The sequence below is a fragment of the Polypterus senegalus genome, chromosome 3, assembly GCF_016835505.1.
Source record: "Polypterus senegalus isolate Bchr_013 chromosome 3, ASM1683550v1, whole genome shotgun sequence".
Taxonomy (NCBI): Eukaryota; Metazoa; Chordata; class Cladistia; order Polypteriformes; family Polypteridae; genus Polypterus; species Polypterus senegalus.
The window spans coordinates 11030064-11043988 of record NC_053156.1 but is presented as its reverse complement, the minus strand read 5'-3'; the positions used below and the strand labels follow the sequence as shown (position 1 = coordinate 11043988).

At 52.5% G+C, this 13925-nt stretch overlaps 1 protein-coding gene across 4 annotated transcripts in view; it reads right to left on the bottom strand.

The window, feature by feature from the left end:
- Positions 1-13925, bottom strand: part of adcy6a (adenylate cyclase 6a) — a 63404-nt gene that overhangs the window by 16337 nt on the left and 33142 nt on the right. For all 4 annotated transcript variants that reach the window (XM_039746590.1, XM_039746593.1, XM_039746591.1 and 1 more), the window contains 9 exons: positions 9180-9329; positions 8893-9014; positions 7130-7241; positions 6890-7017; positions 6652-6810; positions 6416-6557; positions 4166-4294; positions 3739-3767; positions 3271-3418 (listed from right to left, as the gene is read on the bottom strand). In XM_039746590.1, coding sequence (XP_039602524.1) covers positions 3271-3418; positions 3739-3767; positions 4166-4294; positions 6416-6557; positions 6652-6810; positions 6890-7017; positions 7130-7241; positions 8893-9014; positions 9180-9329 — 1119 coding nt within the window. The remainder of the gene's footprint in view (positions 1-3270; positions 3419-3738; positions 3768-4165; positions 4295-6415; positions 6558-6651; positions 6811-6889; positions 7018-7129; positions 7242-8892; positions 9015-9179; positions 9330-13925) is intronic.

Genomic DNA, 13925 nt, shown 5'->3' with positions numbered 1-13925 from the left:
TTCTTTTCGAGGTGCCCACTCTGTCCCTTCAATTCATTGCCCCCTCGCCAACTGTCTATCAAATCACCTGCTTTGATGTTTTCTACTTTTACAGACAATCAATTCAGTCAGCCCAATGAGACCTCTGTGCCAGGCTCACCCACATGGGCACATACTGGCATACTGGGCTCAAGGACTCGAGGGTACAGACAACAAGATTTACATCCTGTGCCTCGAGTTGTGAAAGGAAACCCCTTGACTCAGTGGGCACAAAGACGGCAAGAGAAAGGCAAGTCTAAATCAGTGCCACCAAGGGTCAGTAGACCCACAGAGGAAGTGCCAGGGTGGCACCTCCTTCAGACTTTTCACTCAAGACTCATAAAGGATGGCAGGAAGTGGCCAATAGGGTGAATTAGCACCACAACACAATCGGGCACCTCTTGACCTTAAAAGGAATTGGTTGGGGGGAGGGGAGATCTGACTGGCTGGGCATCCTTATAAAGTGCATGTTGTCTTTAGGTGGGCCGAAGGGCCAATGCCCACTTTGCTCAACGCTGTCATGCTAATTGACAGGCAGGGTGTCACCCCTGAAGGTGGTGCTCGGGACGAGACCCCAGAATGAGAGGCTGGACCTGCCAGCAGAGACTGGCACTGCCAAGGAGGCTTATGGGGGCCTTTCTGTTCAAAATGGTGGACACTAAAAATGAAAATTGCGGACATTCAACGAATCACAACAAACAGTGACATGGAAGGAATGCACATGTGAAGCCACTGATGTGACATACAGGGCAAGAGGGCATGCACTGGCATCCAGTTACATAACAAAGGGTGAAGTAAGATGAGTAGGCATGACAGGGTGAACTAATGAAAGCCATTAATAAGAAAAGGACCAGACAACAAGAATGGGAGCATCAGTGAGCAGCAGGCATGGACTGGGGGGGTCAAGGGGGGAGTCAGACGAGACCAATATGGCAGAACTAACTGAGGAACAAACAAACACAGACAATTGGGGGCTACAGAGGAGAGTATCAGTCGGGAAAGACAAGAGGCATGGCATCAAATGGGGGGCTTAAGGGGGAGACAAATGGGCTTAAATACAAGGAAGAGCAGAATGAGGTAATGTTAGAAGTTGTGACCACCAGGGGGCAGTGTTGTGCCGCTGCACTCTCCAAATATACAGAAAGGACAAGCAAAGTAGAGACACTAAAAGAGGACAGAGAGTCGGGAAAATCGTCACCAGGAGAGCTGGACAGACGTGTGGACGATGACAAGTAAGGCCATAAAGTGCAAAGAATTACATGTAGGAAGACTTGAATACACAATGAGGGGACTGAAATAAAATGAAAGGAGCCCTCATGGTGGACTGGTCAGTACCCACATTCACAGAGTGAGCAGGCAAACAGGATGTAACCGGCTAACAGGTGCAGAGCACCCCCTAGTGTGCAGTATAAAAAAGAGACACTGGACTGGTCACCTTCTAACTCCAGACAGTGGACACCAGCGACCAAGGATGCTAATTAGATGTTAAGTTATATAGCGCCCCCTAGTGTGCGGAGACTTATGAAAAAGACCTGGGAGTCATGGTGGACTGGTCAAGATCTACACCTAGACAGTGGACAGGAGCAATCAAGTGGTCTAATGGAATGTTAGGGTATATAGCGCCCCCCTCAGTGCAGTACAAGTCAATCTTGAAAGGAAACCTCATGAAAAGGACCTTGGAGTCAAAGTGGACTGGTCACTGTCTACATCAAGGCACTGGGCAGAAGCCATCAAGAAGGCTAATTGGATGTTAGGGTATATAGCGCCCCCTAGTGTGCAGTACAAGTCAGACTTAAAAGACCACCTTATAAAAAAGAAAAACCTGAGACTCCTACTGGACTGGTCACTTTCTACCTCCAGACAGTGGACACCAGCGACCGAAGATACTAATAAGATGTTAGGTTATATAGCACCCTAATGTGCAGAGACTCATTAAGACCTGGGAGTCATGGTGGACTGGTCAAGATCTACACCTAGACAGTGGACAGGAGCAATCAAGGAGTCTAATGGAATGTTAGGGTATATAGCGCCCCCCATCAGTGCAGTACAAGTCAGACTTAAAAGACCACCTTATAGAAAAGAGTCGCACTGGACTGGTCACCATCACCAACTCCAGACAGTGGACATCAGTGAGCAAGGATGCTAATAAGATGTTGGAGTATATAGCGCCCCCTAGTGTGCACTGGTCAAGATCTACGCCTAGACAGTGGACAGGAGCAATCAAGGAGTCTAATGGAATGTTAGGGTACATAGCGCCCCCTATGAGTGCAGTACAAGTCAGACTTAAAAGACCACCTTATAAAAATAAACCTTGGATTAACACCGGACTGGTCACGCATGAACAATCAAGAGGTCTAATAGGTTGTTAGGGTACACAGCGCCCCCGAAGTGTGCAGTACCATTTGAACTTAAAAGTACCTGGGAGTACTGGTGGGCTCGTAACCACGTACATGGGGGCAGTGGACAGGAGTGATCAAGGCAGCTGATTGGACGTTAGGCTACACAGCGCCCCCTATGCGCTCAGCACAAGTCAAGCTGGTCAGACTTGAAAGGCCGTCTCATGAGAAGGACTTGGGCATCATAGTGGACTCGACACTTCTAGTGATCAAGAAAGCCAATGGGTTGTTAGGGTATATAGCGCCCCCTGTGTGTGCCGTATGAGTCGTGGCAGTTGAACTTCAGCTCTCTAAGCCACTGGTGAGGTCTCACCTGGGTACCGTGTTCAGTGTTTGGTCTCCATTTTACCAAAACGACACAGCAGCACCAGAGAAAGTCCAGAGCTGATGGGCGCAGGTGGATTCAGCACCATGGAGAGCGGCTGGAGAGGAAACCCTGAAGACGCAAATGGAGATCTGGAGGCGACCTGACCGAAGTGTTTGGTGACGTCTTCTTTAAAACGAGCTCATCAAGAACACGGGGGGCACAGTTGGACATACTGAAGACCATATGGACTTAGTGGAGTGACGGGCAGAAGGACTTTGTGTACTTTTACAGTATATCTTAACATGATGCTAATTTGTAGTCCCGATGTTGTAATGACTCGGCCACCCTCAACCGCCATCCCATTCAGCCAGCAAGTGGCACAAGTAAGCTTTAAAAGCCGTTGCCTTGCCCTTATTTTAGTGCCCACACACTCACCACTGGCATGGCAGAGGCAGGTGGGCACCAGTGATTTTTGATCTTTGATTCGACTACCTTGTCCATTCATAGACGTGTAAAAAGAGAATGTGACAGGGGGTCTGATGCGCTCACCTTCCTCTCCAGGTCGGGGGTCTGAAAGGTCAGCAGGAACTTTTTGACGTGGTCCTTGCGCAGCTGGTCGATACTCCTGGCATCGATGGCCCGCCCAAGGAACTCATCCACCTCGTCCTCGGGGTTGAGTGCCTCCTGAGTGCAGCGGCTTGAAAATAAACACACATACAGGATTAGGTGTGCAGTGCCCCCTGCTGTCTGCCCCCCCAGCGCACAAGACTTCACCATTAAGATCTGCTGAGGCTCCCCTGTCAATGGCAGAATGGTGAACCAGGGGGCAAGTCAGGGGCCGGCTGCTGATCTGAGACCCGGACAGGACACGTGTGGTGACGTTAGACACATGAAGAGGACTCAGGGGGGTGACAGGGCTGGAGGACATTAGTGACCAAGAAGGAGCTCATTGGTTGACAAGGAGGTGGTCCCCCCCATGAGCCCCCCATCTTATCAGAGTGCAGAAAGAAGACTCACTTGTCTTTGCTGGATGTCTCATCAATGCCCTAGAAGAAGAAGGAGAAACAGAAAATGACATGAATGCAGTGGCACTGGGGATGCCAGGATTGATTCAACAATAGTCTGAGAAGCCAAGCGTGCCAGGCCATCACCACACTACCACCACTTGACACCTCAGGGCCAGCAGATATGCGGCCGCATTCTTAGTTTACTAAGATAAGCCATGTGGTGAGGATAAGGATCTGTCACCCTTGTCCTTAGTCGGCTGATTAGCTCATGCCCAGGGTGCCTGGCACAGACTAACAAGAGATTTTAATTAAAGGAATCAAAAGAGTGGCAATCTCCCAGGTGGCCCCTGACACGGATGCGTGATGCCAGGGCTAATCCTACCAGGCCTGCCAGCCTTCACTGCGTCTCACACAGGCAGCACTGCCCAACTCCTTACCATCTGCCTGAAGACTTTGGAGTCCTTGGTGCGAGGGAAGGAGCGCTCAGGTACCCAGCGTGGCACAAGACCCTCATTGGAGTTTGCCCGAGTCCGTTGCATCTTTGCCATCATGGCCTTTTCTTCTTTCTGTGGAGAGTCACAGGGAGGGGGGGGTGGCATTAGGACAGGTCTGGGTGTGTGCAACTAAAAACAAAAAAAGACACGAGTGCCCGGGCATTTGTTCTGTTCTGGGTTTCCTCCTGCCTGCTGTCACTCAAAGTGACAGGCGTGACAATCTACAAGCCGCTACTGCCAATTAAAAAGTGTTGATGCCAGTCAACCCGCTACAAAACAAAACAAAAAAAAGGACATTGGAATGTATTGTTGTGCTGCCACCACTGGCAGATGGCAGGACTGGAAAATAAAAGGAAAGCGGCAACCAAAAACACAAAAACAACTCGTAGTCAGAGAATGACAGGCGCCGACAGAACCAGCACAAGTGGAATTATGGGACATCACCAATGACATCATCAAACCATGGCGCCCAGGTGACGCCCCCCCCTTAGGGAACGTGCTGCCACCTCGCAGTAAGCAGCTCAAGACAATGGTGAAATGACGTCACGATAACTTCACAATCGAAAACGCAACCAAATCATGACATTTGTTACGCATCTAAACTTTTAAACATTTCAGAGTGAAAGTATACGTTTAGCAGAGGAACAGGAACAGAATAGAGAGCCAATTGTGACATTAATACGACGTCAAAGGCCATCTGCTAAAACAGCAAGCGGCACAAAACAAAGTGTCTTCAGTCACCAGCAGGTGGCGCTCAATGTCCTCAAAAGTAAACAGCAGGGGCACAAAATCCGAAATTCTAACGGAAACGAGCGGGTGAGACGACGAATGAAGGACGATGACCGACTGGCATCTGAAATGAGAGCAATGAGGTGGACTGGCAAAGGTTTGTGGGGTGTGTGTACCCCCCCTGGCCCCCCCGACAGTTGTGGTCACCCATACAGGAGGTCCTGACGTTGGGGTCTATCAAGTCTCACATCTCCTGAACAAAACTGACCAGTCAAGCAGCTGAGGTCTGCAGACCCTCCAGAGCAGCAGGAGGTCGGGCGGCGACCATTAAGAAAGGAAACGAAAGGAACAACAAGGGGCCGGGACGACATCGGGGGCTCCGACGTGAACGAGTCCAGTCAGTTGGATCAAAAGAACTGATGACCTGAAGTGACCGGTCAATGGCGGCTCTAAGACTTGTGAACGTCTGTACTGACGAGACCCGCCAGCCATGAGAGACCCCCAAAAGGGTACCTCCGCACCACACCTGGCAAAATATTCCCAGGAGATGATTGGAAAAGCTGCAATGGGGGTCTCTGTTGGCTCAACTGTATAAGCTCTGGCTTGCTGACTCCGAGACCCCCAGGGTTCATGGCCATGAAACAGAGCGGTGACACCTCAAGTGACATTTCCTCTGCTGGAGAGGTTTTGTTTTATGCCTTGAAGCACCTTGTGCCCCCTCACTCTAAGCCCCCCACCCCCTTGTACCCTCTATTACTGCCCAGAGACCCTTGAGGATTGAGAAACTGAAAATGCACAACACAGTGGCACCACTTCACAGCCTACCAGGACCAGAGGTGCCAGCTAACATGGGAGCCAGGAGCCTGGAAGGCCAAAAGTGGGCACCTTTCATTTGGGTAATGGGTGATGGGTGATGCCATGCTGTGATGTAGTGGTGCCCACTTGTGGCCCAGCAAGTATCTAACTAATCCTCAAAAGCTGAGCTGTGGCTGGACATGGCACCCTGCAGTCTTCCTCAACAGAGTGGTCTTCCCCGAGCTCCTCCAGTTTGACCACAATGTGCCCAGAGACTGGCTGCACATGTAAAAACTGTGGAGGATCAAATGCCCTCCATGTGGCACTGCGAGTATTCTAACAGCATCAGGAGGCCATGCCGTGCCAACATAAGGAATGGGCAGCTTTATAAAAGTGCTAGGTGCTCCCGCTCCCCTCCTAATATAACAGTAGTGCGTCTAGACCAGCAGCGGGCACCAGATGGCAGCACCACCTCAGGCAGTTCAACAATACCTGTGCTTGACCGAGATCATGTGACACCCAGCAGGCCAATCAACAGGCAGCCAGACAGGGCTGTGAAGACGCCGGTGATGACAAGTTGTTTCTGTGTCACACGTGGGTTACCACGGCTACCCCGCCGCCACGCGTCTCCCTCTCCCTGGCGCTTGCCCAGGCACGTCGAGCACCCACCCTCTTCTGGCTGCAGCCGATGATAAGGAAGGTCTCGATGCTGTGCTCCTTCAGGTAGGCGTTCCTGTCCCCTCCGAAGCCGGGCTCCACCTCATAGTCGCCGTTCAGGTACTGCAGGGTGGCCTTGGTGATGTGGATGCGCCTGAGCGGGGACAAGAGGGACAAAGAAGGGGGCGGTCGGTCAGCAGTCCAGCAGAGGTCAGCGGCCGTCGTCAGTGTCACAACAAAGCACCTACCCGGCCTTGCCACCCGCCTCCATCTGATTGGCCAAGGTGACATCATTAGACCAGACGTCAAACTGCCACTTGCGCAGCCCCAGGACGCCGCAGTGGACACGCCCGCTGTGGATGCCAACCCGCATGTTCACGTTGACGCCCGTCACTTCCCTCACGAGCCTGCGGCACAAGAGGGAGGATTAGTGGGCTGCCACCGGGGGGAGGGGCGAGGGTTAGGGTCCCGACGCAGAGGACTTACGAGATGGCCTCGATCATGTCCACCCCCATCTCCACGCAGCAGTGGGCATGGTCCGCCCGCGGCTCTGGCAGGCCCGACACGCAGTAGTAGCAGTCGCCCAGAATCTTGATTCTCAGGCAGTGGTTCTCCTGAGGGGGCAAAAGGAGATGAATCACCCTGAGCCAAAGCAGAGAGAGACCCCCAACCAAGCTGGCGCCACCCACTGCCACCATCCCCTGACTCGAGTGAGGGGTCACTTACCGAGGCCAGCTTGTCAAAGCGGGCAAACAGCTCATTGAGGGTCATGACGAGCTCCTGGGCGGTGCACTGGGAGGCCAAGCTGGTGAAGCCCTCGATGTCGGCAAACAGAATGCTGGGAAAAGAGCAAAAACACGAGGAACGTCGAGGCGATACGAGAAGCCTGGCGCTGGCCAATGCTGCCACCCAACATCAAGAAGAGCAGCAGCTGCAACACGGCGCCCCCATGAGGCCTGCGGTGCCATGGCACACGGACAACTCGACAACTTTCGGCACCCCCCCGCCCCCACAGGATTCAACCAGCCATCACAGCATGCAGCCACGGCACACCTGCTATACCCAGTGTGCCACATGTGCCCACACGTGTGTCAGGTGGCGTCCTATGGGAGTACAAGGACAGAAGACCTGCAGGAGACTCAAGACACTCAAAGGGGCACAAAACAGGAAACAGGGACTAGCATGACCACCACGAGGCACCACCCAGACATGAAGCAACCTCCAATGGGGGCAGAGCTGGGACTGACTGGCATTGGGCTCGGGGCTCAATCCTCTCCTACTCTCACCTACACACCAGAGGGGGGCTCGGCCACTCATGGAACAGCAGAGGGAGCACATGTACCCTCACTGTGCAGCAGAGGGGGCTTGTCCACTCGCAGAACAGCAGAGGAAGAACCATCTACTCGCAGAAGAAAGAGTGAGCCACTCAGGGAACAGCACAGGTGGGGGGGGGGAATATTGCCTACTGCGCTACTCACCATACGCCAGAGGGGGGCTCAGCCACTCACGGAACAGCAGAGGGAGGGTCATACACTCACTATGTAGCACAGAGGGGTTTGACCACTCCCGGAACAGCAAAAGGGAAGCATGCACTCTCACTGTGTATCAGAGGGGGCTTGTCCACTCCCGGAACAGCTGTGAGAGTATTGCCTATTCTGCTACTCACCATACAGCAGTGGGGGCTCGGCCACTCAGGGAGCAGCAGATGGGGAGCATGCACCCTCATTGTACAGCAGAGGGAGGACCATCCACTAACTGAACAGCTGCAGAAGCACTGTCCATTCACTGAGCAGCAGAGGGAGGCTCCTCACCTCAGTTTACACGAGAGGGGGCTTATCCATTGATAGAACAGCCATGGGAGCATTGTCCACTCACAGAACAGCAGAGGGGAGTTTAGTCAATCACTTAACAGCCACAGAAGCATCACCAGCTCGTTGACCAGTAATAGTCCACTTAGTGTGCAGCAGAGGGAGGAGACTGTCCACTCACTGACCAACAGAGGGGTGCTGACTACTCACTGAACAGCCACAGGAGTATTGTCCACTCATTGTACAGCAGAGGGGGACTCATCCACTCACTGGTAACCAAATAGCAATGCATTTGGGGGTCATCCACTCACTGTAGAGCAGCATGAGGAGCAGCCGAGGGGGCTTGTCAACTTACTGACCAGCTGCAGAAGCACTGTCCATTCACAAAACAAAGGTGGGGGGGCGGTGCGTCCACTCACTATGTAGCACAGGGGGCTTGTTCACTCACTGAACTGTAGAGGGGGCTCATCCACTTACTGAACAGCTGTGGGGGCTTGTTCACTCCCTGAACTCTAATGGGGGGCTCGTCCATTATCCTCAGACTGGACCCGTCCCCTCCCGTCCCACTAACAGACACTTGTCCTGCTGGCTCTGTGCTCACTAATGGGGTCTTCACAACATGGGCTCTGCCACAGCCCTCCAAAAGGCAGCCACGGCGAGGGTCCGGCGCAAGGTGCCCACCTGACGTTGTCGTGTTTTTGGATGTAGATCTTGTGAAACATCATATCTTCCTTCTTGGCTTTGATGTCTGCCTTCATTTCCAAGGCAACATGCCTTGGCAGCACCGACAGCAGCAGGCGTTCCTGAGGGGGAGAGAGATGGGCGAGCGTGAGATGGCAGGTCGGCGGGTTCAACTGGTTCATTCACTAACGCCACCCACTATGGATGACAGCAGTTAAACACTGAACAATGTGCCAGCCATGTTGACCACCCATCCTCAGACTGGCACAAAAGACAAAGAGAGAGACCTGCTGCTGGTTTTCCCGCTGCAAGTGTAGCCGTGCTTGGATGTAGCCACGCGTCTCCTGGAAGGCTTGGCGCTGGGACACCTCAGCTGGGTAGTGGGTGCAGATGCCGATGATGTTACTGCACAAAAAAATGAGGACGTTGGCAGTCAACTGCAGAGAGACAACAGAGACAGAGAGGGTACTTGAGTCAAACAGATGCCATCCACCATTAGAGAAATCCAAAAACAAGGAGGGAATCCAGGGGGGTCCTGGGTCCAACACAATAAGACAGAATTGGGCACAAGGGGGGCCCACCCTCCTCACCATAGCACTTAACTACCAAGCTCATCAACAAAACTGCAAGAATAACCAAAGGGCAGATGTGGCAGGCCCAGGTGACCCCACTTTAAAATCCTGCAGAAAAGAGACCAGTGTGCCACCTGCAGAAACCCAGAAAGACACAAGCCTGGCATACGACCTTGAGGTGCACCTCATTTAGCAGGCACTGCACACCAGCTGGGTTGCAAAGGATGAAGGCATTTTCACCAACTAAAATCCACACTGCAATGCCAGCAGAAGCTACTGGTGTGGACAAGAAATGCCAACTAGGGGGGTCCAGTTATGTTAAAGTCCAAAATAACAAGTAGTCACAGCATCGGGCAGTGGTTTAACAGGACAATGAATAAGAGGGGAGCATGGGGTAAACCTGACCCTGACCCCAACTGATGGTGATGGCAAGGACAGCAGTACCACATGCCTCTGCTAGGTGGCAGCACATGCTTAAGACTACCTTTCTGCTCAAGGGACTTGACTAAATGCCCAAGGGTCCTAGCAGGGTCCTGGCAGCTGGATGAGGCTATCACAACTGTCACATGGCATTCAGTTCTTGGCACTACTCAACTCTTTATCTATCTACACTGGCATGGGGGCCCTGGCAGCACATCATGATCAATCCAAGATGTGAATTCAGACGGCACTCAACGTTTGAAAACTTGCCTTGAGAGAGCCTGGCGGTGAGCCAGTATGCCATTTTTCATCTTAATGTTCAAAAAGCAGGACACTTTGTGTGCCAGGAGCAGATGTCCACTCTCTATTGATATTGCTGCTGGCACACAACATGCACTGGTTGGTAGAACCATGTCTTTTTACATCTTGTGAAAGGCACTGTATAAAAATGAACAAGTGCTGATCATGTGATCAGATATCTACCAAATAAACACTCATGAAAGTATGCAGTGGCATACCTGATTAAGTGCGAGACCAGTAACAGATCAGCTGATCCCTCATGCCAACCGTGTGGTGCCAAGGCATCACAGGGCAGGCTGGACACCTCCAATCGCTTATGGCGACCTCAGTGTGTTTCTTTGAAAAATGCAGTGCCAGTTCAGTCCCACTAGGAGGACCACTCAAAGCTATGTGGCTGGCACACTGGGTGGCATCCTTTTTGAACAGTGATGTGTGTTTGCCTACTGGCATTAACATCCCATACATGCCATTAAACAAGGTGCCCATGAAGCAGTTGGGCAACCTCTGTTGTCCTCACACCCACAGCCCAGCTACTTCACCAACTGCAGCTCTCCACATCGCCAATGTGACACACGGAGGACTTCTAGGAAGCCAGAGCAGACAAGGGTCGAGAACAAGTGGTGCCCATCAAGAAGTGAAACACCACATTAGATGGAGGAAATGAGGATGGCATCTCAAACTGCGAGGTCTTTGGCACATGTAAATCAGTAGATGCCACTACCCACAACCCCACCTGGCATCTCCACAACTAAGAGTGACCCCTGCAGGCAACGAGTGGTAATGTTTTGTTCAAAGAGCTAAACCATGGAAATTCACCACTGGGTGTTTGGTAGGGGCACCTCCACTACCTGCCCTTCACCCACCCTGATGCTGCCACATCTGCTGATATGTGACTCAGGGAGGCATCAATGTCCCCCTTTAATAAACTTCCTCCATCTAGCTCCTTTCACCGTAAGCCAACCCTCACCCAGGGATGTGGTCCCCTTGACCCTCAGTGTCAAGGCCGGCCAGCAGAGGGCTTTGTGAAGCGGGCACTCCACTCAGTCACGTCTAATGGGCTGTGGCATGCCATTCTTATCTCCGTCGAATTAATAATTAACAGCAGCCTGAGCAGAGCCAGGGGGCGAAGGTGGCAGCTTCACCGGGCACGTGATGGAAAGGCAGGGCCTGAAAGACGCTACAAGCACAGCGAGACCCTCGGTGGGCCCCTCTTGCCCGCACGTCTGGGCCTCGTTATATTCCGCCATGCGAGAGAAGCTTTCTCAACAGGAAGTCGGCTTTTCCAGCTCCTCACCATTGCTCCCTGCGGAGCAAAGTGGACTCGCTGGCCAAGCGCCACATGTCCAAAAACAGCCCAAAAACGAGCGCCACGTGACTCCGAACGCCAGCCTCTGGGGAGAGCGGGCTGAGAAACAAGAGGCTGGTGGGGTGGGCTTCATCCGCCTCCAGAATTCCTGGGCCGCCAGCAAACAAAGGCCCTCTTCAGCTCCAGTTAGGCCATATAGTGCCATCCTTCACCATGCCACTCTGTTACTGTGTCTGCCTTCTGCCCACAGGTGTCTCCAAGCAGGCAAGAGTCAACCAATCAAAATGCATCATGGGGATCAAATCAAGAGAGGACAATACTGATGGCCACCTGGAGGGGGCAGAGCAGAGTGATCCAAAGCCACATGCATGGGCACAACAGAAGTGGCTCTGATTTAAGATCTAAAAGGAAGGACAAGTTTTGAATGTCACTGTCCACTTCTTCGATGGCCATCATTCTGATGGTGGTCCTCAGGACTGCAATCAACTCCCATCAGCCTCTAGGACAACAGTAGGCACCTAGCACTCAAAACCTGTGGGCAAAGCAGAAGGAGCAATGCCCACTCCAATACCTTTGGGTAGTGTGACAACAGCGAGGAGAACTAACAGGAGACAGGGCACATGCCCAAGACAAGGGGGCTGGCAAGCGGCTCTGAATGTGTGCCATTTGGACCACTAGGTGGCACTGCTGAGACACTTTTTTTTACTGAGAAGCATTAACGGGCAAGGTGGGCTGGCACCAAAAGTGCCCCTCCTTTTACATAGGATAAAGATGGCTGGTCATCAAGGGGTTGACTAGTTGGGTCAAGGGAAGAGTGAAGTAAGCAAAGTGCCCACTGCAAACACAAAAGGTGCTCAGAGGGCAGTCAGCTGCCTCTTACATGATGGGCATGAAGGGGAGCATAAGGTGTAGAGGGTCTCTGCATACCCCCAGGTTAACAATGGCAGTGCCCGTCAGTGCAGCTCAGGGATTCACACAGACGGGCACTCGGGTGGTCCTTGGCGCACATCTGGAATGGGGCGTGAGGCGTGAAATTCGGCGAGTCTGGCTTCGTTTACACAAGCAGTTGGCACCCTTGGGTGAATTAACAAGACTCCCAGTCCTGCTCGTCACACTTAGATGAGAGCGGGGAGGCAAGAAGGGGTCAGGCGTGGCCAGAGGAGGACAGAAGGCACTCAGTTAGTGGCATCCCATCTTGTCAACCTGCCCTCGTCACTCACCAGCATGGGCACAGCCAAGGAGATGGGCAGTAGTTGCCATGGAAAATAAGCCTGCCAGTCAATGAGATTAAGAGCAAAAAAATAAAGCTAGGGTGATAGCAGGGCCCTGAATGCCAGTCACCGACCTGAAGGCGATGACAGTGCCAAGGGTCTGAAAATGGACAGCTAGAGATGGATGGTGAGTGGCATCAAAACGTACACCCCCTGAAGAGCATGAGGGCAATGTGAAGTTAACTATGGGCACTGGTGCAAGTTGCCATGGCACACAAAGGGCACTGAAATGAATGAACTCCTTTGATGCCAGGCCTCATCTCACATCCGGTTCCAATTGTGGGTTCTCCCACCTGGCACCTCACACGCATGTATATGGCAGCAGCACTTCACACATGTGCGTCTTGTCTTCCTCACCACGCCTCAGTGGCGATGCACACGCTCCACTCGAGAGGGAGCCACGCCCAAACGTACCCGCGTTCCAGAGAATTCATCTGGAAGAAGAGTGGCGAGGACTGCCACTACAGCAGTCTATTTTAAAACTGCATCTCGCGCCCTGTGCAGATTGCGGCTTTTCTGTCTGCGAGTTCCCTCAACCTCGAAGGAATGTTAATAAGACATGTGGAGCTAAAAGCGGCGGGCGCTTCTGAGGGTCACCAGGGTCGGGGTGGCGCCTCACGCTTCAACGCAGCCTCCTCCCTATGGCCTTCGTGCCCCTCAATCGTGTATAGGCTGTCACCCCCTACTGGCACTACGTTAAGGAGGCTATGAATTAAGTGTTGGACGATGTGAACCCCTTTGCTCCCCAGGCATGTCAGCCGTGCCCGTTATGACCAATCAGACATACCCACCAATCTTGGGTTGACAGTGATGGTCGTGATGAAAGAAGTGGGTGCCACCCCTTCACATGGCACACACACACATAACATTGGAGTGGTGATGAAATTCACACAAACATAGGGACAAGGCAGACGGCATCAAGAAGAGTGCCACAGTCAATCAGCTGATGGCTGGCAACTATCTTACCAACCAAAGGGTAGCGGAATCTCCAGAGACAGACGTGATGCCATCAGCAGCTCCATAAAAAGGGCACCCTCACTGGTCAACTATTATACCCACAACTCATTCAAATGGAAAACAAGACCAACTCATCAAAAATGGTCTGGTCCCACTGTCCCCTCTTGAGTCCCCTCCACTGTGAGGCACTCACTTCTCATGTCATTC